The sequence below is a fragment of the Chenopodium quinoa genome, unplaced genomic scaffold (genome assembly GCF_001683475.1).
Source record: "Chenopodium quinoa cultivar QQ74 unplaced genomic scaffold, ASM168347v1, whole genome shotgun sequence".
NCBI lineage: Eukaryota > Viridiplantae > Streptophyta > Magnoliopsida > Caryophyllales > Amaranthaceae > Chenopodium > Chenopodium quinoa.
Window position 1 is genome coordinate 2,878,456 of NW_018744582.1, and position 19,220 is coordinate 2,897,675.

General features: G+C 33.6%; 1 protein-coding gene across 1 annotated transcript; it reads left to right on the top strand.

The window, feature by feature from the left end:
* Positions 1-11,159: 11,159 nt before the first annotated feature.
* On the top strand, positions 11,160-19,018 carry LOC110699377 (protein NRT1/ PTR FAMILY 5.1-like). Its single transcript, XM_021876901.1, has 4 exons — positions 11,160-11,549; positions 11,672-11,889; positions 13,487-14,037; positions 18,027-19,018. Exons 1-4 carry the CDS (start codon positions 11,435-11,437, stop codon positions 18,892-18,894), a joined length of 1,752 nt encoding a protein of 583 aa, XP_021732593.1. The 5' UTR covers positions 11,160-11,434; the 3' UTR covers positions 18,895-19,018.
* The last annotated feature ends 202 nt before the right edge of the window (positions 19,019-19,220 follow it).

Here is a 19,220-nt window from a genome sequence, read left to right on the forward strand (position 1 = left end):
CTATTCCACCAATATTCTTAAAATTAGTCAGTGATTGTAGAAATTTCTATCCGAGTTTTATAAACCAAAAAAAAAAAAAAAAATAGCAAGCAACAATCCAAAATTAAAGTTTGTTTGTAGAATTTTACAATCTAATTATCTATCCCAACATATTTAAGAATCGATCTCTCTAAATACATACTATATAAATCATAAAATTTCTTGTGCGAAAACAATATACACATGAAGGGTATGCTATATAGTTTAGCACGAGATAGGAGATGGGTATGCAATTCGCTATACGTTACTGATAGATTAGGCCAAAACATAACACGTTCATGTACTAACAATTCTCATTTTTTGCTTTGGGAGAAATTAGGTCATTACCGATAAATCAGTTTAATAGAGTTATGACTTTGTTCAACTAGCTTAGGGTCTTATTAAGACGCGTTTTCATGTCAAGGTTACATCAACATCCATGCCTATCACAACCCATACAAGAAGTCGTAAAAGGCAACAAATATTAGCTTAGGTACCGCGCCCACAACCTTGCCTATGAGCAGGCCTGAAAAAGTCCATCCGCTTCTTAGAGCAAGTACCTAATTAACCATGCAAAATTGACAAGGTCTTCCTTTGCAGTACGGCGAGGTCCTAAATGAAATAAATTTGTCTCGAGACATCTCATTTTCATCTTCATGTACTATAATCAATTGCTCATCTTATCTATAATGTAGACTTAACCTTTTTCAAGTCACTATGATCAAGGCTCAGTGTTAGTGTATTAATTCCGTATCTCATATAGTATTATTTCCTTAAACAAAAACTAACTACTTATTCCATTAGCTTTCCAAATAACTTCTTTCCTTAAGAACCAAATTAGCGCATTTGTTTTCGTTAACAAAGTACATATTTTCTTCTACTATTCTTGTTTATTTTTAAAATAAGAATTAGGAAGTGCACAAAAATTGAGTATTTAAGTCTTTACGGGTTCCAACTTCCAAGTGTTGTTAGGAAATATGGCAGGACTTGAGCCTGTGGTATTGTGTACCCAAAACAAATGCGCTACCTTCTACCAACATCCCTTCCAACTCAACTAGTCGTCTTAATTTCCATATACAATAGGTCAGTTAACACATCCGTTCTGTTTTAATCTTCTTACATCATCACGATCTCTAATATGATTGACATATCTTTATTTCCGTTATGATATAACTTATGAAAATTTAATAGTTAAATATCTTAAAACAATTCTAACAAGATCACACGTGATTTTTTTTATTTGAATATATTTTTTTGGTTCAACCCCATAAATAGTGAGTAAAGTTAAAAATAGAGCGGAGGTAATAACCAAAAGCGTATGTATTATGTACCTCTCTAGTTCAATAGTACTATAGGTACGAGACCTCATCCCCCCAAAACCTAATGAGCTATGCCACCCCCAAAATACCACCCAATAAACACTCAATCATGCCATACCAGCCAAAAATACAACACTAAACAACACAACAATATCCATTAAATCTCACATCCGCATATTGAATTTTGCATTAAAAAAATGGTGCATATTGAAAAGAAACTTTTACGGAGGTAGAAATTTACACTAGAAGAGAACCTCAAACAAGGATATGAAGGTTAGATGCGTGTATGTATTCAAGTGTTGACGCATCAAAGCTAATTAAGTTGGATTATCTAACAAGAATGGGGAAGAGAGAAAATAGCCCAGGAGGTGAAAAACTTTGCGGTGAGGGAGGTGGTGCATATGTTGGTTGGACACCTCGAAAGGAGGTGGTCTAGTTAACGCTAAGACTTAACTTAAGGAAGTACATTTACCAAATAACCCCTAGCAGCTCACTCAAAAGTACATTCTACCCCTTGATCATGGTTATAAACTTGGATTTCCTCTTCATTTAAGGCAAACTTTTGCCTCCTACTTCATTTTTCCTGCTACTAACATGCAACCTGCTTTAGAACCCAATTGGGTCCGCCAATAACCTGTGCATCAAATCTATTGTTACCACCTCTATCAAATTATACCAAAAATCAAGTAAAAGGAAAACAACAAAATAATTGGAACTCAACATCCCAAATCTTATTCACAATCAAATTTGATTATTCATCCCATGAATCTGTCCCTAGAAATATAATTTTTGAACATAAAACACCTTAACTTGCCCAAACTTAAATTAATCACAATAAATAAATATATATATATATATATATATATATATATATATATATATATAAAGAATACATATACTTTTACTCGTCTCATGAATCTGACATCAAATATAGATAAAGATACTTACACTATGTCACTAAAAAATGACAAGAGTTTCAACATATTCTTAAAAAAGCCCAAATAACATAGTCCAACACCCCTCAAAAAGTAGACCCTCATATCAACTTCAAAAACAAAACCATCACCTTTTATACATAATATAAAGATCAACAACTCGCATTAAATTCCAAAAATGAGGCCTTCAGCAAGTATATTGCTGTCACCATTATAGAAACTACTACAAAGAACATCATCTGCCACAATTTACAAAGTTTTCACCAAGGAAGTTTCTCCATAACTCATAATATCTTTAATGCCAAACATCCTCCTCAAAATCTACATTATCACAAACCTACCTAACCTTGAAAATAGATCTCACAATGAGAATCTAAACAAAAACTAATAGTATATCTTTAACACTTGCACCACTTCAAATTCCATCCATGAGAAATGTATTCTGAATTCCTATCGAAGACGATATCCATCCAGCCAAATTCATCACTTTCTAGTCAACAACACTCATTTCTAGCCAAGTATACCAAAATACTTAGAACTCAACATTCCAAACTCCCTCAAACCTTATATTGATCCAAGAGAGAAATTCCATCCAAGAGAGAAATGTATTCCAAAGTCCTATCGAAGACAATATCCATCCAGCCAGTTCATCACTTTCTAGTCTTAAATAATCCCTTGTACTACGTAATAATATTGTTCTTAACACAATTTACCATCCTCTATTCAACAACACTCATTTTTAGCCAAGTATACCAAATAGACAAAAAAAACACCAAAATACTTAGAACTCAACATCCCAAACTCCCTCAAACCTTATTTGATCACAGCAATACATCAAGACATGCACCTCACAATCCAATTAAAAAAAACAAATGCATAATTTGTGTCCTTGGAAATTTGATGATGTAACGTGGAGCAGCATCACAAACCCTAACTTATACTAAGTAGATCAATCAGAATTCACAATTCTAAAATGCCCGCATAATAGACTAACAACACTCAAAAACTATACCTGCATATCAACATCACAAAGCACAGCCTAAAAAAACACTCTTAAGCATGATAGCACATTAACACTTCTAATAAATACTGAACAGCGCTGCAAAAAGCTTACATCACTTTAAATATACTCCAAACCAAAAACACGACAATAACCATCCAGCCAATTTTTCATTATCTAATCCAAAAATTCTATATAAAGAATGGGGCTAATACACCGAACAAATGTTTCTTTTGGCTAATGAGGTACCATCATAATTATTCTTTTCTTCTTAACACAATTTCCCATCCTCAAGTCGGTAAAGGAGGATGTAATTTTGTGCAAGAAGGCTGCCGTGACTGGGGGAGTCACTATTCAAGCGGGACCAAAGATGGAGGTTCCCCAGCCACAGAAGTACCATGGGAAGCGTGATGCTCGTGAGATCGACAACTTCCTATGGGGCGTTGAAAGGTACTTCGACGCTATGCATTTGGAGGACGATGCTTCCAAGATAAAAAACGCCATAATGTATCTTGGGGAAGATGTTATACTTTGGTGGAGGCGACGAGAGTTGGACATCAAGAAGGGTTCTTGTTCCATCAACAAATGGGACGAGTTCAAAAGGGACTTCAAGCGGCAATTCTATCCGGAGAATGCCAAGGCAGTTGCCTACAAGAAGCTACGTGAGTTGAGGCACACCAGCCCTATCAAGGAATACATAAGGCAATTCACGTCGCTCGTGCTTGAAGTTGATGATATGTCGGAGGAAGTCCAACTTATCTACTTCACTGGAGGTTTACAACGATGGGTCGAGCAAGAGGTGCAGCGACGAGGAGTCAAGTGTCTTGCGGAGGCCATAGCAGTGGCGGAGTCCTTGATCAAGATCCCAAGGGAATCGAGAAGGGAAAAAGGCAAAAGGGTCGAGGAAGGCGACCAAGATGAAAAAGAGGCATCGCATCCAAAGGCCAAGCATGCAGATCATGGCAAGGACAAGGCCAAGTCCAAATGGGAGTCCAAGGGGGACGACCGAGACAGAGGTAAGCCCTCAAAGCCTTTCAAATGTTTCCTTTGTGAGGGTCCTCACCTAGCGAGAAATTGCCCGGTGAATGCCATGATCGCAACGGAAGAGGAGTCCGCACCCACGATGAGGATGGGGGCGATGGTCATGAACGAGGATGCCCAACTCGCCAATATGAGGCTCCTCAACACTTCAAGGGTCGAAGATGATGACCCCAAGGGAAGGGCATCTTCGACAAGCAGCAGTACGAACATCAAGCAAGGAGGAAGCTTGATGATCGTAAATGGGGAAGTGAACGAGGTACCGATGAGGCTACTTGTGGATACGGGAGCGTCGCACAATTTCTTGGCTAAAGAGGAAGCCAAGGCCTTAGGGGTGAAGTTCACTAAAGTGGATGGCGAGATGAAGGCCATCAATTCAAGGGCCACGCCGGTGTATGGAAGAACGTGGAATGTCCCTGTCCGCTTGGGGAAGTGGAAGGGCAAAGTCAACTTCCTGGTGTTCGACATTGATGATGAGGACGTGGTGTTGGGCATGGAGTTCCTGTAGAAAGTCCAACCATTTCGGGTGAGTAATGGAATGATAACCATCACCTCAAAAGGGGGCGAGATAGGGATCAAGCTCACTTAACTCAAGGAGCGGGACATGAGGGTCTCATCCTTGAAAGCTTGGTGGGCGCCGAGGCATAGGCGTCAAGGTACGACCCATAGGTTGACCAAGGCAACAAAGATGCTAAAGACAAGGCATCATGATGTTCCTAGAGGTGGAACAACAGGGCTCAAGTGTGGAATCAATTGAAGGGATGGGGCAGCGGCGCACGAAAGCATCCAAGGGTCGAGTGGTGCGCTAGACCGGGTCGCGGGCACGTACTCCATCGGGCAATCTTGCCGAGGTCGGCAAGAATTTGGGTGGGGGAGAATGTCAATGTTCTTGCCTCAAACCAGATAATACCACAAATCAATTACAAAGAAACCATCACAGGAACACCGATTTCAAAAATTAAACCATCTCCTAGTACAAAAAATAGATAAATAAGACCTTGCATTTGATTCTGTCAGCAATAATATCCAGTTATCCACTCTTACCCGTGAAAAACCGTTACTACACAAAACATCACAGGAACACCGATTTCCATCCTCAATTACTTAGTACAACAACCCCCTTTGTCCATCAGACCCAATATAAGTTTCTTTATTGTCATAATTAGAAATAATACATCTAACAAAAGTTTCTTTAAAGAAGTAAGATTTTGTCATAATCGCTCATCACTCTCTTGATCTAATAGAATTTACCATCTTTGAATCAACAACTCAAGTCTAAGGACATTAAGCCCACAAATCATTTAGGCAAAAAACATCAAGATAGTTGAACTCGACATCTTAAAACTTTAATTCTTCACAATCAACCATTATACAGTTATTGTTCCCACGCATGGCATGTATCTAACCTCTTCAAGTAAGAATCTTTGTCCTTAGAAATATAATCATGCTAAATAAAACAATCTGAACTCATAATTCTAAGAATTGCAAGTGTACCAAAGCCTCTCAAAAACTATAACCACAAATCAGCTTCATTAACTCAACCACCACCAAGAACAAAAACAATGCCACCTCCTTTAATCTTCAAAAAATTATACAATCTAACGAATATATCCAATCTAGCTTTACAAAAGTTCCACTTTACTAACGTTGTAAAAATACACAGCTCCTAAACATGTGCCACCGATATCTAAAGAACTATGACATCAATTCCTCTACTACACCATTGAAGGAAAGGAGAATACAAGCATAAAATCTACACACAAATATAGTAGTACATGATCAGTCCAAAACACTATCGCAAAGCTACAAGACTCGAACACTCACTATAATAAAATGGTAAGCATACAGCTCAATACCTCAACTTCACAATGTACTTATCTATCACAAATCACCAAATAACTCTATTCACCAAATGAAATTTCTCCATAATTCAGTATCACACTTTCTTCTAAATAACACCTTCCAAACTTAAATCAACAAACCTTGTCAATCAAGCCCAATATAAACACAGCCATTACCCTAATATAGCCCAAAAACATTAAGTAGCATCTGGCATCCTCCTAACCTAAAGTAACCTTAACAATAGAACTCACAAAAGGCATCTAAACAGATGCAAAAATAACTTTTAACACTTGCACCACTTCAAAATCCATTCAATCGAGAAATAAATTCCATAGCCATCAACGTCATCTTGTCAATTCATCATTTTCTAATGCATTTCCCATCCTCAATTCAACAGATCACATTTCTGACTAAGTATATGGTATACCCACAAATTAAATAGAAAAAAACCATTAAAATAATTGAAACTCAGCATCTGAAACTCCCACTCAAACTTATATCCTTCACAACAATGCATCAAACTATTACACAACCCATGCATATATGCACCAAAACATCCAAAAAAAAAAAACATGATTTATGTCCTTAAAATATGATGGTATAACATGGAGCGGCTAAACAAACCCAAACTTAATCATACTAATTAGATCAATCAGGTTTGAAAATTCTAAACCCACGACCCATACATCAACTTCACATGATCACATCCTCAAATACACAGCGCCGCTTCTCGCCAATCAAAGCCACAATCAAATACATAAAAACCATTAAAACTTTCAGAGCTCACTCAGCTCAGCATCTCATACTCCCCTCAAACTTAGAAACTTAATAAGGCCATCCAGTAACACTTAGTAGTTATCTCACATTCTCACCTCCATAACCTTCTTCATTCAACAAAGAAAATTACGCAATAAACCAAAGCAAATGGTAAGAAAAAACAGAAATTTGAAAAAAAAAGACAAGTTTTTCAAAAGATCATCCCTACTCACAAACAGTTTTATTTATGAAAAAAAGGTGATTTTTTTTTTTTTTTTTTTTTTACAAAAAATGTTAATATTTCTGTGTAACACTTGAAAGACAAAAGCTTCACACTATAACCTCTTCCTCCTTTTCATATACAGCATTACAGACCGAATCATAACATAATTGGAGTAGTACAGACAATCATACTAAACAGTAAACACAAAACAGCAATAAAAATCAAAACAGGCAAAAATGTAACTGATTTAAGACAATATTCTGGAAATAAACATACATACTCAACTCAATAGATCAACAAAACAGAAAAAAGTACCCAAAAAATTCCTAAACTCTGAAATATATTTCGCTAACCGTAGGTGAATTCCTCGTAATTTTACTTCATCAACACCGAAAAATCGGAGAATGTTCTAGAATCACCGCCGAAAAAAACCGTCAAATTTCCGAGGCAAACCAAGATTTGTTGCCTAAAACGGTAATTTTTCCCCAAAATTGAAGATTTTGATCGATAACTTCATGTAATCCGAGTAAAAATTAGACGAATTGGAGAAAAAATAAAAATCATTAGGGTTTTAATCAGAATTTGTTAGAATTTCATCGAAAAGAAGTTGATCGGAGAGAAATTGTAGGGGTTAGGGTTTGGAATTTTCACCGAAAAGGAGGAGGATTTCTATAAACGGAGTTTTATCGTTGTATGGCGGTGAATGGTACAACGGTAACATAGACTTTGCAACGGTCCCTTTTTTTTAGGGTCTCGAGGATTTTTTATTTTCTTCGAAGGAAATTTTTTTATTACCCAGAAGTTTAATGAATTTTTTATTTTTTATTTTTATTACAGTTAATTAAACTTTTCTCATATACTTAGCCCCATAAATAATAATTTTAAATTAAGAAAAGTGGTAATTCATAGGATATTAGTCATTTGCGTAAATAATTCTAGCTACTAATCGTATTTGCTAAATATTTCGAAATATACTATATATATATATGCTTGTAACCCCAAAGATCTTGGTTAGAGCAGGCATATGCCAAATGTGAATACCTCCTGAAGCAACTAACAGTGTTAAAAACACTTTCAGGTAATATTAAATACATTTGTACAGTTTAAGTGTGGTTTTCCCACCTTTTTTTTTCTCAGGTAATATATTAGTATGGTCTTTGACACATAAGGCGCACACCACCTACCTCTCTTTTCCTATATCTTTCATTTATACATTTTCATCACTATTCAATACTAATAAAATTACAAATTTAGTCTTGTTAGGCATCCGGTTAGGCATTAGTACTTACTCACAATTGTGTGTGATAGTGGTGGTATTACAAATTTATGTAACAGAGAGTAGACACTTGTACACCCTTTACATAAAATATTTCGATGCATATGTTACTAATGACAATGATCTAGCTTGCTAGCACTTCTAATCATTTGCTTCACATGCTTATCTTATATATGTCTAAAAGGTCCTTATGTCTCAGAATCTAAGTTCACACTAGATATAAGTTTTTTATTTTATTTTTCTATTATTTTCCCTTTTATATATACAACCTCCGTTTTCAAAAGTTCGACTCACTTACTATTTATGTGGTCAAAATATAATAAGATTTACCATAGTTTATAACTTATACAATAAAAATAAATTAGCATGTGGGACCTTATTAGATTCACCTTATAATAAAATTTTCAAACATCAACTTCTTGTAATTTTACTCATATGTAGTTAAAAATATTCACGATCAAAGATGTTCATTAAAAATCGCGCAAATGCCAAGTGAGTCGAACTTTTGGGAACGAAGGGAGTATTTGGTTTTCTAATACCCTTTTCCTTTTTCTAATGGGCTAGTGCACCTATAATTTGCTTTAAAAACATGTTATGAGTTATGGAGTATACGTTATATTAGTTTGAAATATTCCGTAGCATTTATTAAAATAAAATTAAGCTATGATATTTGATAATTATGCTCACCCTATTTGAACATCTTAGACCCACTATTGTTGCGTGATTGTTTGATTATCTATATTATATATTAAAAGGCGTTCTTAAAAACGTCGATTTGCCACGTAGTCCCTTTTAATCACGTTATGTCAGCTTCCTAACATCTCATGATGCCATGTCACCTTTAACAATTTAAACTATTACGCCACGTCACCGAAGAAACCAACATTACACCATATAAAAACATAAGGTTAAGGAAATTTGAATACCCAACCTCTTATAACAAGGATGACATATAACCATCTAAGCCAATTACTAACACATTATCAATATGTAGAAAAAAAAAAGTATATAAAGCACAAGGTTCAATTTAAAAAAAAAAAAAAAAAAAAACTCAAAGAATAAACTCAATAAGTATTCAATATAATTATTACCTCATACACTAGAAGAAAATTGTCTTTTCGTAGTGATTTTACATTCACTACAATATGCACATACATTTGTGAAATAGTAGTGGAATCCGTATCATTTTACAATCGACATAGTAAACTCATATGAAATCGATACGAAAAACATAATAATATTTATTCACCATTTTTATGCACATTTATAAAATTAGGGAAAAGCGTATCGTTTACAATCGTCACTAAAACCCAAAAATCGATACGAAAAGCCTTTTTTTATACTAGATTTAAAATTTTGTTTGACAAAGAGAACATAAAATATGTCATAGCTTCTTGGATAAACATTTAATATTAAAGCTTGAGGTTGCATGTTTGAACCTTGTATTGATCATATGTAGGGATTGTTTTTTTTTTTTTTTTTTTTTTTTTTTGTGTGTAGAAAATGAGTTCAACATTTGTAGCAATTAATAATCACCATGATTGAATGTTGTTTTCCGTATCGATTAATAAGGACAACCCCAACGAAAGCGAAAAACACTACTAAAGGCTATGGCAACAACGGATATTGTATCGAATAACCATTCGTTGGGATTTTTTTTTTGTAGCAATTACAATCGATACGAAATGTTTAGCAAAAGCCTGACAAATTCATCTATATAAGTATAATATGAAAACTATAATACAATAATATATAACGTATGACTCGAGGCATCACCCGGGCTAACCACTAGTTTAGCATTAAAAAGAAGAAATGTCGTTTCCTTTGCCTGATTTATACTAACCTGGAGCATTGATCATCTCTAGAATAATGATAATGAAATTTATCATTATCAACAAGAACAAGAAGTAAAATGGAAGAACCGCCCAAATAAAAAGTGAATGATAATGATGATCACAATATAATGGACATCCCCAAACAACCTTATCACAAAGGATTGGTCAAATTTTAGGAAGTTTTATTGGAGGTTGTGACAATACTGTCAACACTGACATGACAAACTGTTGGGGTATATGCCGTGTATTCCCAAATTTATGAAGTCCAAATTCCTCGTGAGACCTTATATGCAAGTATGCAACAGCCCACCTCTTAAAAATTCTTACTATTTAGTTACATTTTTCTTCCTATTACTTCCTCAGTTTACTTTTAATGTACTCATTTACAATATAAAATAAGAGAAACATATTTAAAATTTAAGTAGTTAAGTGTAAAAAAAAAGGATAAAATTGAATAAGTGAATGAAATTGTGTAAATATTGTATGGGTGAGGGGTAGGATAATACATGTGTTTGCAAGAACTAGAAATAAGTAGATTGAGCTTGTCTTTCGAACTTTTTCTCCCCTCCAGTGAATCTAACTTACAAAGTTAGATTGAATTAATATACGAGATGTTTCCGTTCAATAAATATGAAAGCCATTTTCAACAACAACAACAAAAAATAAAAATAAAAAAAATAAATAAATAAATAAAAGAGAGAGAGAGAGTGTATGTCAATTTTATAGTCTTTAATTTTCAATTTTTACAAACTTTATCTTTTTTTATAAAACAATTCAATAATTTCCCATAAATGCCAACATTATTTTCTTTAAACTTCAATAAATACACTTGTTTTATTTTATTATTATTTTTGAGTAAACACTTGTTATATTTTTTCACACACAATAAATACAATTGTTATTGTAATGTCCTGGGTATAAAACACAAATGCTAAAATGAAGTATAATTTTATAAAGAAAAGGGGGAAAAAAAGGAAAGGGATATTTGCCAATGCTATTTATAGCCTAACACCCAAGACCTCTACTCTTATATTGTGTGAATTATCCACCTATCTACCTACTTTCATTCCATATTATTTCTTAAAAACACAAACTCAACGCACACTCACAACCAAAAGCAAACAAAAATAAGTAGCTAGTGATTTAGCAAACTACATACAAACTTGAACTCCAATCTCTTCTACCCAAAATAATGGATTTGGAAACCAACACTAAGGACTACACCAATGATGGCACCATGGATCTTCGTGGCCGGCCGGTGATCGCCTCTAAGACGGGCAAATGGAAGGCTTGTGCTTTTCTTCTTAGTAAGTTTCTTCATATAGAAACATGTCTTTTATTTACCATATATACTCTTTTTGCCATTTATATATATACTAACATTTGCTACAAAAATATGCATGTGTTTTGTTTTTACTCTTGTATGTAGCTTATGAAGCATGTGAAAGAATGGCCTTTTATGGAATAGCTTCAAACTTGGTGGTTTATTTGACTACCCAACTCCATGAAGACACTATTTCATCTGTCAGAAACGTGAATAACTGGAATGGAGTGGTATGGATGACACCGATCCTTGGTGCTTACCTCGCCGATGCTTATCTTGGTCGATTTTGGACTTTCACCATCTCTTCTCTCATCTATGTCCTGGTAAAGTTTCTATACAATCTTGTATTCTTGTGCAATTACTACACTTCGTATGCTTACTTTGTTTTTACAAGTTCTACTCACTTTTCGTTTTAATAATCCATTTATATTTTCGAATTATGCACACTTTTACTTCATTCATTCCTTTCATATATGGCTACCGTTTTGTTCATATATATTTTTATTATCTCTAATCCCACGTTACAGGAGTCTATGATTATTTAAATAAACTCTTACTCTTTTTTTTTTTTTGGTGTTGTTGTTGCTGACATTAAATAAACTAATCTTAATCTTGGTCTATGTATGTCCTCCTGAAAGCAAAAATCTCACATCAAGTATTAGTTGTCACAATACAATTTGATGTCAAATTTTACTATTAACCTAACATATTTAGGATGGAACGATAGGAACATTGAATTTTGTTTGAGAATTTATAGTTAGTTCCGAAGAGTGAAAACAAGAGAACAAGAAATTGAACTTCTTCCATGATCAAGTCTATGTTCCTACAATCATACTCATATTTTGAGCCTCATATATTTTCCAAATAAATCGCAAATTTGTTAACTACATAGTCTTCGACTCCCCACCACAACTAGTTGATCAACAGATTTCCCTGTTTTAGAATCAATTGTGGGTCCAAAAAAGAATGTCTTATTCAAAGTAAATGCGTAGGACACGATATAAATGGATGTGGATTTGCAACATTGCTCTCCACGAATGAGGCTTAATGTAGTGAAATAACTCATGATTCCTGGTAGGGTTAGGTATTTTTGTCTATTTTATGACGACTAGTCGACTAAAATGTTAAAATATGGATTTTAATCAATTTATTATGCTTAATGCATATCCCATTTGGTGTTGATAATGATTAATATCATGGTAATCTAGAACATTAAAGTCATGGTTTTTATTATATTATAAATAAGCATATGGTTTTACATAAATAGTATGAGATCACTAAAGAATTTGCTTTAACCCATTTGGTGTAGAGAATGATTAATCATGGAAATCTAGAGTTTACAACTTATAAGTCTTGGATTTTATTATATTAAATAAGCATATGGAATCATATAATTAATTATACAAATTTTCTAAGAATTTTCTTTTTAGAACATGACTAGATTGTGTGTTTGTGATCCACATTAATGTGTACCAAACTAACAATAATATAAAGTGTTTTTTTTTAAAAATAAAAATAAAATTGTATTGATAAGATTCTACCATACACACATCTTTTGCTCAATTGGACCTCAAAGTCAATTGTGGGCCAATAAAGAATGTGTTTTTGTATTTTATATATGATGTCAAACTATACCAATTTGGAAGGCAAAATAGAAGCACACACTACTTAATAATATGACACTATTTTTTTTACTACAGATTTACCTACATGATAATCCTCTTATGCATTTATGTAATGTATTCTAAATTATAAGTAATTTTAAATACATCTAATAAATTGCTGCAAAATTTTCTAGTTATGTACTCCATATAAATATTACTTACTTGACAGCTGATATTATCTATTTACTTTTCGAAACTTGTAAGATTATCTAGATAATCAACAACTTTCTCATGTCGAGCTATACATATTTGACAGGGCATGGTACTCTTGACAATGGTTGTTTCTGTTAAATCCTTCAAACCAACATGTACCAATGGAACATGCAACACTAGCTCTTCACTTCCAGTTGTGTTGTTTTACACATCCCTTTACATCATTGCCATAGGTGCTGGAGGCACGAAGCCTAATATTTCGACATTTGGCGCAAACCAATTTGACGATTTTGATCCAAATGAGAAAGAGCTCAAAGTCTCCTTCTTCAATTGGTGGATGTTTTGTGCCTTCTTAGGTGGTTTATTTGCCACTTTAGGGCTTGTGTATATCCAAGAAAACTTAGGATGGGGGTTAGGTTATGGTATCCCTACCATTGGCCTCATCTTATCTTTGATGGTGTTCTATTTAGGAGCTCCAACATATCGACACAAGCCTAGAAACGTAAAGAGTCCCGCAGCAGATATTGCGAAAGTTGTTATCAATTCAATGGCTAATTGGAAACTTAAGGTTTCTGCCGAACCTAACCAGGATGTTCAACCACCTTACTACATCACCGATGGAAAAACCCTAGAAAATGGACCTTCAATTTTAAGGTTAGTTACTTCAATTATTCATCTATTCTTTGACATTTTTACATTTCGCATGTAACTTTGTACATTATTTAGTAACACGTTGTTTTAGATTCTTATTCATAACTCGTGGAATTCTTACAACATTCAAAATAATTATTGAATGCACCTTGCATCCGAGTGTATAAAGAATTTTAGCACTTTTGTACTAAATAAAAGAATGACCTTTTCAAATTGAATTGCACATAGACCCCAGAGTGAGGGAAACATGTTTTGTTGGAGAAGGGACAATTGCAAGCTGTAGCCAGTTTATGATGGAATATTATTGTTGATTCTATGGTTTGTTGAGGCTCATTTATAACATAACATTGGGATTGAATATTTGATATTTGAGATTCATGTGTAGAAGAAATAGTAAAAGTACGTACATTTTATCAACAGGATTGTGCTACTACTATGAGTAAATGCTAATGGGCCCAATTTGTCGGGTACTGCTAGGATTGTGCTACTACTATGAAGCCTAGGAAAAAGGATAAAAGCGTACAGTAGTTGGCCCATTTTCATTATTTCTAGGCCATCCATTCATAAATTCATGCATGTGCATTATTCCTTCTTAGAAATACTAATAGTTGATCCCAAATTATTGGGGCATGTCCTATGATCCTATCTTCTCAATGTGTATCATGCTTTTCGATGTACTACGTCAAAATATGTGTGTCCAAATTCTTTCTTCCTTTTAATTTATTTTATCTAAAAAAAACAAATTTAATGAAACTATCTATATCTATACTTGGTATTTTTAAAACACAAACCGAGCTGCCACGTGTCCTCCTCCCCCTTTATCTTTCTATGTAATCATTCCTTTTCTTTATGCTTACATAGAACTTCTCCAGCTCCGCCCTTTATTTTTTAATAACTCTTTATACGTTATAACTTCCATTTAAATTCAATAAATTGAATGTTTTTGACGTTTTCCACTTCTCCTTCCATTTTTCAATTCAATTAAATCACATTTGTTATTTAATTCATTGACCTCTTATCTTCCCCCAATCTCTAATATAAATACAAAATTTCAAGTAAAGATGATGAAATATAGTTATTTAAATAATTTATAAGTTTTAAGTATATATGATAACTTATACACAGTCTGTGCGTAGAACAGGCCTAAAGGCTAGTTTATATATTAATGTAGAGTACGGAGTAGCATTATTAGACTTTAGTGCATGGTAGTATTATTAGATTATTTACCTTTTTTTTTTTGGAATTCTAATGTATAGTCATTGTATTAATTAAGTTAGGTTATGTTTACCTTATTTCATATACTAATTAGTTAGGAATTAATATAGATGGTAAAAACGGAGTCAGTATACTAATCAGTTATTTCAGATGAGTAAGCCAAAAAAGATTTAAGCAGATCTTAATTGCCTTCTGGAATGGAATGAAAATAACCTTAGTGGACCAAAAAGCGAAAAAAGGACCTATACAACTATCATACCCGAAAGTTTATTAATCGATAGTATTGTTCAATATATTATTGTTATACGTACTAGAAGTTGGTTGACTAGTTAGTACAATTGTACTACAATTTATGATTTTGTAGATGCCCTAATTGAGTACGAGTAGTAGCTTTTGATATTTAAATTCATATAAATGGACCTAAAAATGATGGGAACATGCATTGTGATTGAGGGCACTCTTGCAAGTTGTAGTCTTGTCTTTCCTTCCAAGATTATTGGTTGAGGCTCATTTATACCTAGATTTTGGAGTTGAAGATTCCCTTTTATCACATATTTATTGGCAACCACCCATTTACTGAATTGTGATATAAACGTGAATTGTACTTTTTTGCTTTTTATAGGATTTTTTTTTTCTCTTTTTTTTTTTTTTAAGAAGATGTGAGTTTATTTGAAGGGAGAGATCCCTTAAATGAGCTCCATCAGGTTTGATTTTTACACTTCAGGGATTTGAAATGGGGAGGTGGCGCCACTAGTTCACCACCTCAACCTCTCAATATATTGATATTTTTATCTAGAACTTTCTCCATATTTAAATAATGAAATATTTAAAAGTTCTATCGTTATTCCTATAATGTCTATTGACATAGCACTCTACATGAATGTGTGTTCGCACTACAAGAAAAAAATTTGTGAAGTGAATAGGGCGACTAGCACTCTACATGAATGTGTGTTCACACTTCAGTAAAAATAAAGTGAAGTGAATAGGACGACTATGTTTAATTTACCTTATTTAAATACGAGTACCTTATTATTTGTTTCATATCATATTAGAAAAAAAAAGTTTTATATCATATCAGATCAAAAAAATTTACGTTCAAGTCATATCTTATTGTTTTATTTGCAATTTTATATCGCTAAACATTGACCATATTAAAAAAAAAAAATAATAAAAAATAAAATTTTTTTACACATAATACAAATCTAGTAAGTTAGGCATGAGCCATTCTAAGGAAATCTTTTATCATTAAAAGAGTAAAAGGAGCTTGTGAGAATGGATGAATGGTTAAAAGTGTGTTCCATTTACATTTTTACTATTTTGAGGTTTCCACTCGTAAATTTATACATGTGCTCCCTTGAATATTGCAAACAATACTGTATTAATTACTTCCCTTTTTTTTTTTTTACTCCATATGAGGTTAGTTCTAAATTGTTATTGTCATTTACTAGTTGTTTCCTTTTTTTTTCTTTCCCTCTCCTTTTTTCGTCCTTTAATCATCTACCTCGTGTTTTCTTATTCTACTCAATCCCACTTTGTAGTTTAATGTTTTTCAGTCGACATGCTAGGTTTGATCAATTGATTTGATATTTGGTTTTATATAGTACTCCATATGAGGTTGGTTCTAAATTGTTATTGTCATTAACTAGCTGTTTCCTTTTTCTTTTTTTTTCGTCTTCTTTTTTCGTCCTTTAATCATCTACCTCTTGTTTTCTTATTCTACTCAATCCTACTTTGTAGTTTAATGTTTTTTCAGTCGACATGCTAGGTTTGTTCAATTGATTTGATATTTGGTTTTTTTGCAAAACAAACAACAATAATACCACATCATTGTCTCAAAAAATAATGCTAAAATGATTAATTGTATCAACGTGAAGAGTCCACATCCTTTTAATTAATTTAAAAATTGTTTTCTTCTCTTTATCGTGAAATAAAAATAAATGAGAGGGGAAGAGAATGAAAAGTTTAAAAAAACCTAAATGTTTATCGGGCTGAAGTGGTGGAATCCTGGTATCACTCTGGACCTCTCGATTTGAAATCTTTGTATATAAGGGTCAAATTTTACGGGGCTCATTTGAGAGTTTTTCTTATCCTCTCAAACAAGAATATACGAAAATAGTTATCATAATACCTACTCTGTATATATTAGATGTCATCACAATTCGACAAATATAAATTGTTTCTTCAGAAGTAATATATGAATGTTAGTTTATGGCTTTATGCTAGAGTGGTCTTGTTTCATTTAATCCCTTTACTTATCGACCAGGGAAGCGAATACCTTAGTCAGAATACATGCGTAGCACGATTGATGGAAGAATTTCACTAACGTATCAATGTCAAAGACCAAATCAAATATACATCATGAAAGAGACAATCGTACCTCAACTTGAGTTGGCTTGATGTTATATTCTATGATGGAGAGATGATTCTTTTTATTTGTGATAAGCCCTTTCCTACCTTCCTCGTAATAAAATGATGTTACCTATATAGTATATGCATTTAATTAATGAATAATGACGCTTATCTTAGGCACTTAAAGTTACGACCCATTTAACTGACAATAATATAATAGAAAAAGTTACTTATAATTATGAAGTTTTAACGTGTTTTTACTAGAAAACTCTTGTATGCGCTGATGTCTATGTAACTATGTTATATGGTAATGTAACGTTATTTCTAAATATTGCACATTTACATGAGTAGTCGAGTACTCTGTATTTTACTTTGTACGTGTTTTAATTTTAAAAAGTACTGAAAATTTTTTCATTTGTTTCATGTAGGTTTTGGGACAAGGCAACCATAAAAGAAGGTAGCTCAAGGCTACCATGCACAGAAGCACAAGTTGAGAAAACAAAGCAAGTATGTGGGATGATTATGATATGGCTAGTACTCCTTATACCAAGCACAATTTGGGCTCAGATCAACACCCTCTTTGTTAAACAAGGAACTACCCTAGACCGTCACATAGGAAGTACCTTCCAAGTCCCGGCCGCCTCCCTAACTAGCTTTGTTACCCTATCAATGCTCCTCACCGTGCCTATTTATGACCGATACTTCGTGCCCTTGATGCGAGCAAAAACCGGCAATCCTAGGGGGATCACCATCCTCCAACGACTAGGCATTGGTTGCATAATCCAAATTGTGGCCATAGCATTCGCCTACGTGGTGGAGATGCAAAGAATGCATGTAATTAAGGAGGAACACGTACTAGGTAAAAATGATATGGTTCCAATGAGCATATTTTGGCTATTGCCTCAATATGTACTTATTGGTGTGGCGGATGTGTTCAACTCCATTGGTTTGCTTGAGTTCTTCTACGATCAATCACCGGATGACATGCAAAGCCTAGGAACAACGTTTTTTACAAGCGCGATTGGAGTTGGAAACTTCTTGAATAGTTTTCTTATTACCATGGTAGATAAGTTGACAGGTAAAAATGGGGGGAAGAGATGGATAGGTAACAATTTGAATGATTGTCACTTGGACTACTACTACTTGTTCTTGTTTGGGTTGGCTATTGTGAATATGGGGGCATTTTTATGGGCATCAAGTGTTTATGTGTACAAAAGGGAGCCTAAAATTGTGCAAGAGGATGGCAACTTTGCTCACATGGAAGGGAAGATTGTAGATGCTTCACTAGGATTATAGATATGTATTAGGTAAATTTAACTAGGAAGGTTGTTAAGTTTTTAATTTTTAAGCTTTTCTTTATAGTGTATTAGTCTAAGTGATGATATAAATAAGAATGATAATCGGATGTCACTTAATTATAGATTTTCTTAGACCTGGTAAAATTTATTAATCTCTATTAACTTTGAGAAAAACTTAACTCCGGTATGTTCGATTTTATATCACTCCATTTATATGTGAATTACTCCGTAACTTGAATATGATCCGATTTAATTAACAAACTTGATCAAAACGATCACTTTTAGGCTTTGCCACTTTCTTGTAATTTAAATCTCAATCTTCTT

Bases quoted from the DNA above. Each gene is read 5' to 3' on its own strand.
- LOC110699377 (XM_021876901.1), top strand. From the start codon at position 11,435: ATGGATTTGGAAACCAACACTAAGGACTACACCAATGATGGCACCATG. The intron at 11,550-11,671 runs GTAAGTTTCTTC...TCTTGTATGTAG, and splicing joins GGCTTGTGCTTTTCTTCTTA to CTTATGAAGCATGTGAAAGA. The intron at 11,890-13,486 runs GTAAAGTTTCTA...CATATTTGACAG, and splicing joins CTTCTCTCATCTATGTCCTG to GGCATGGTACTCTTGACAAT.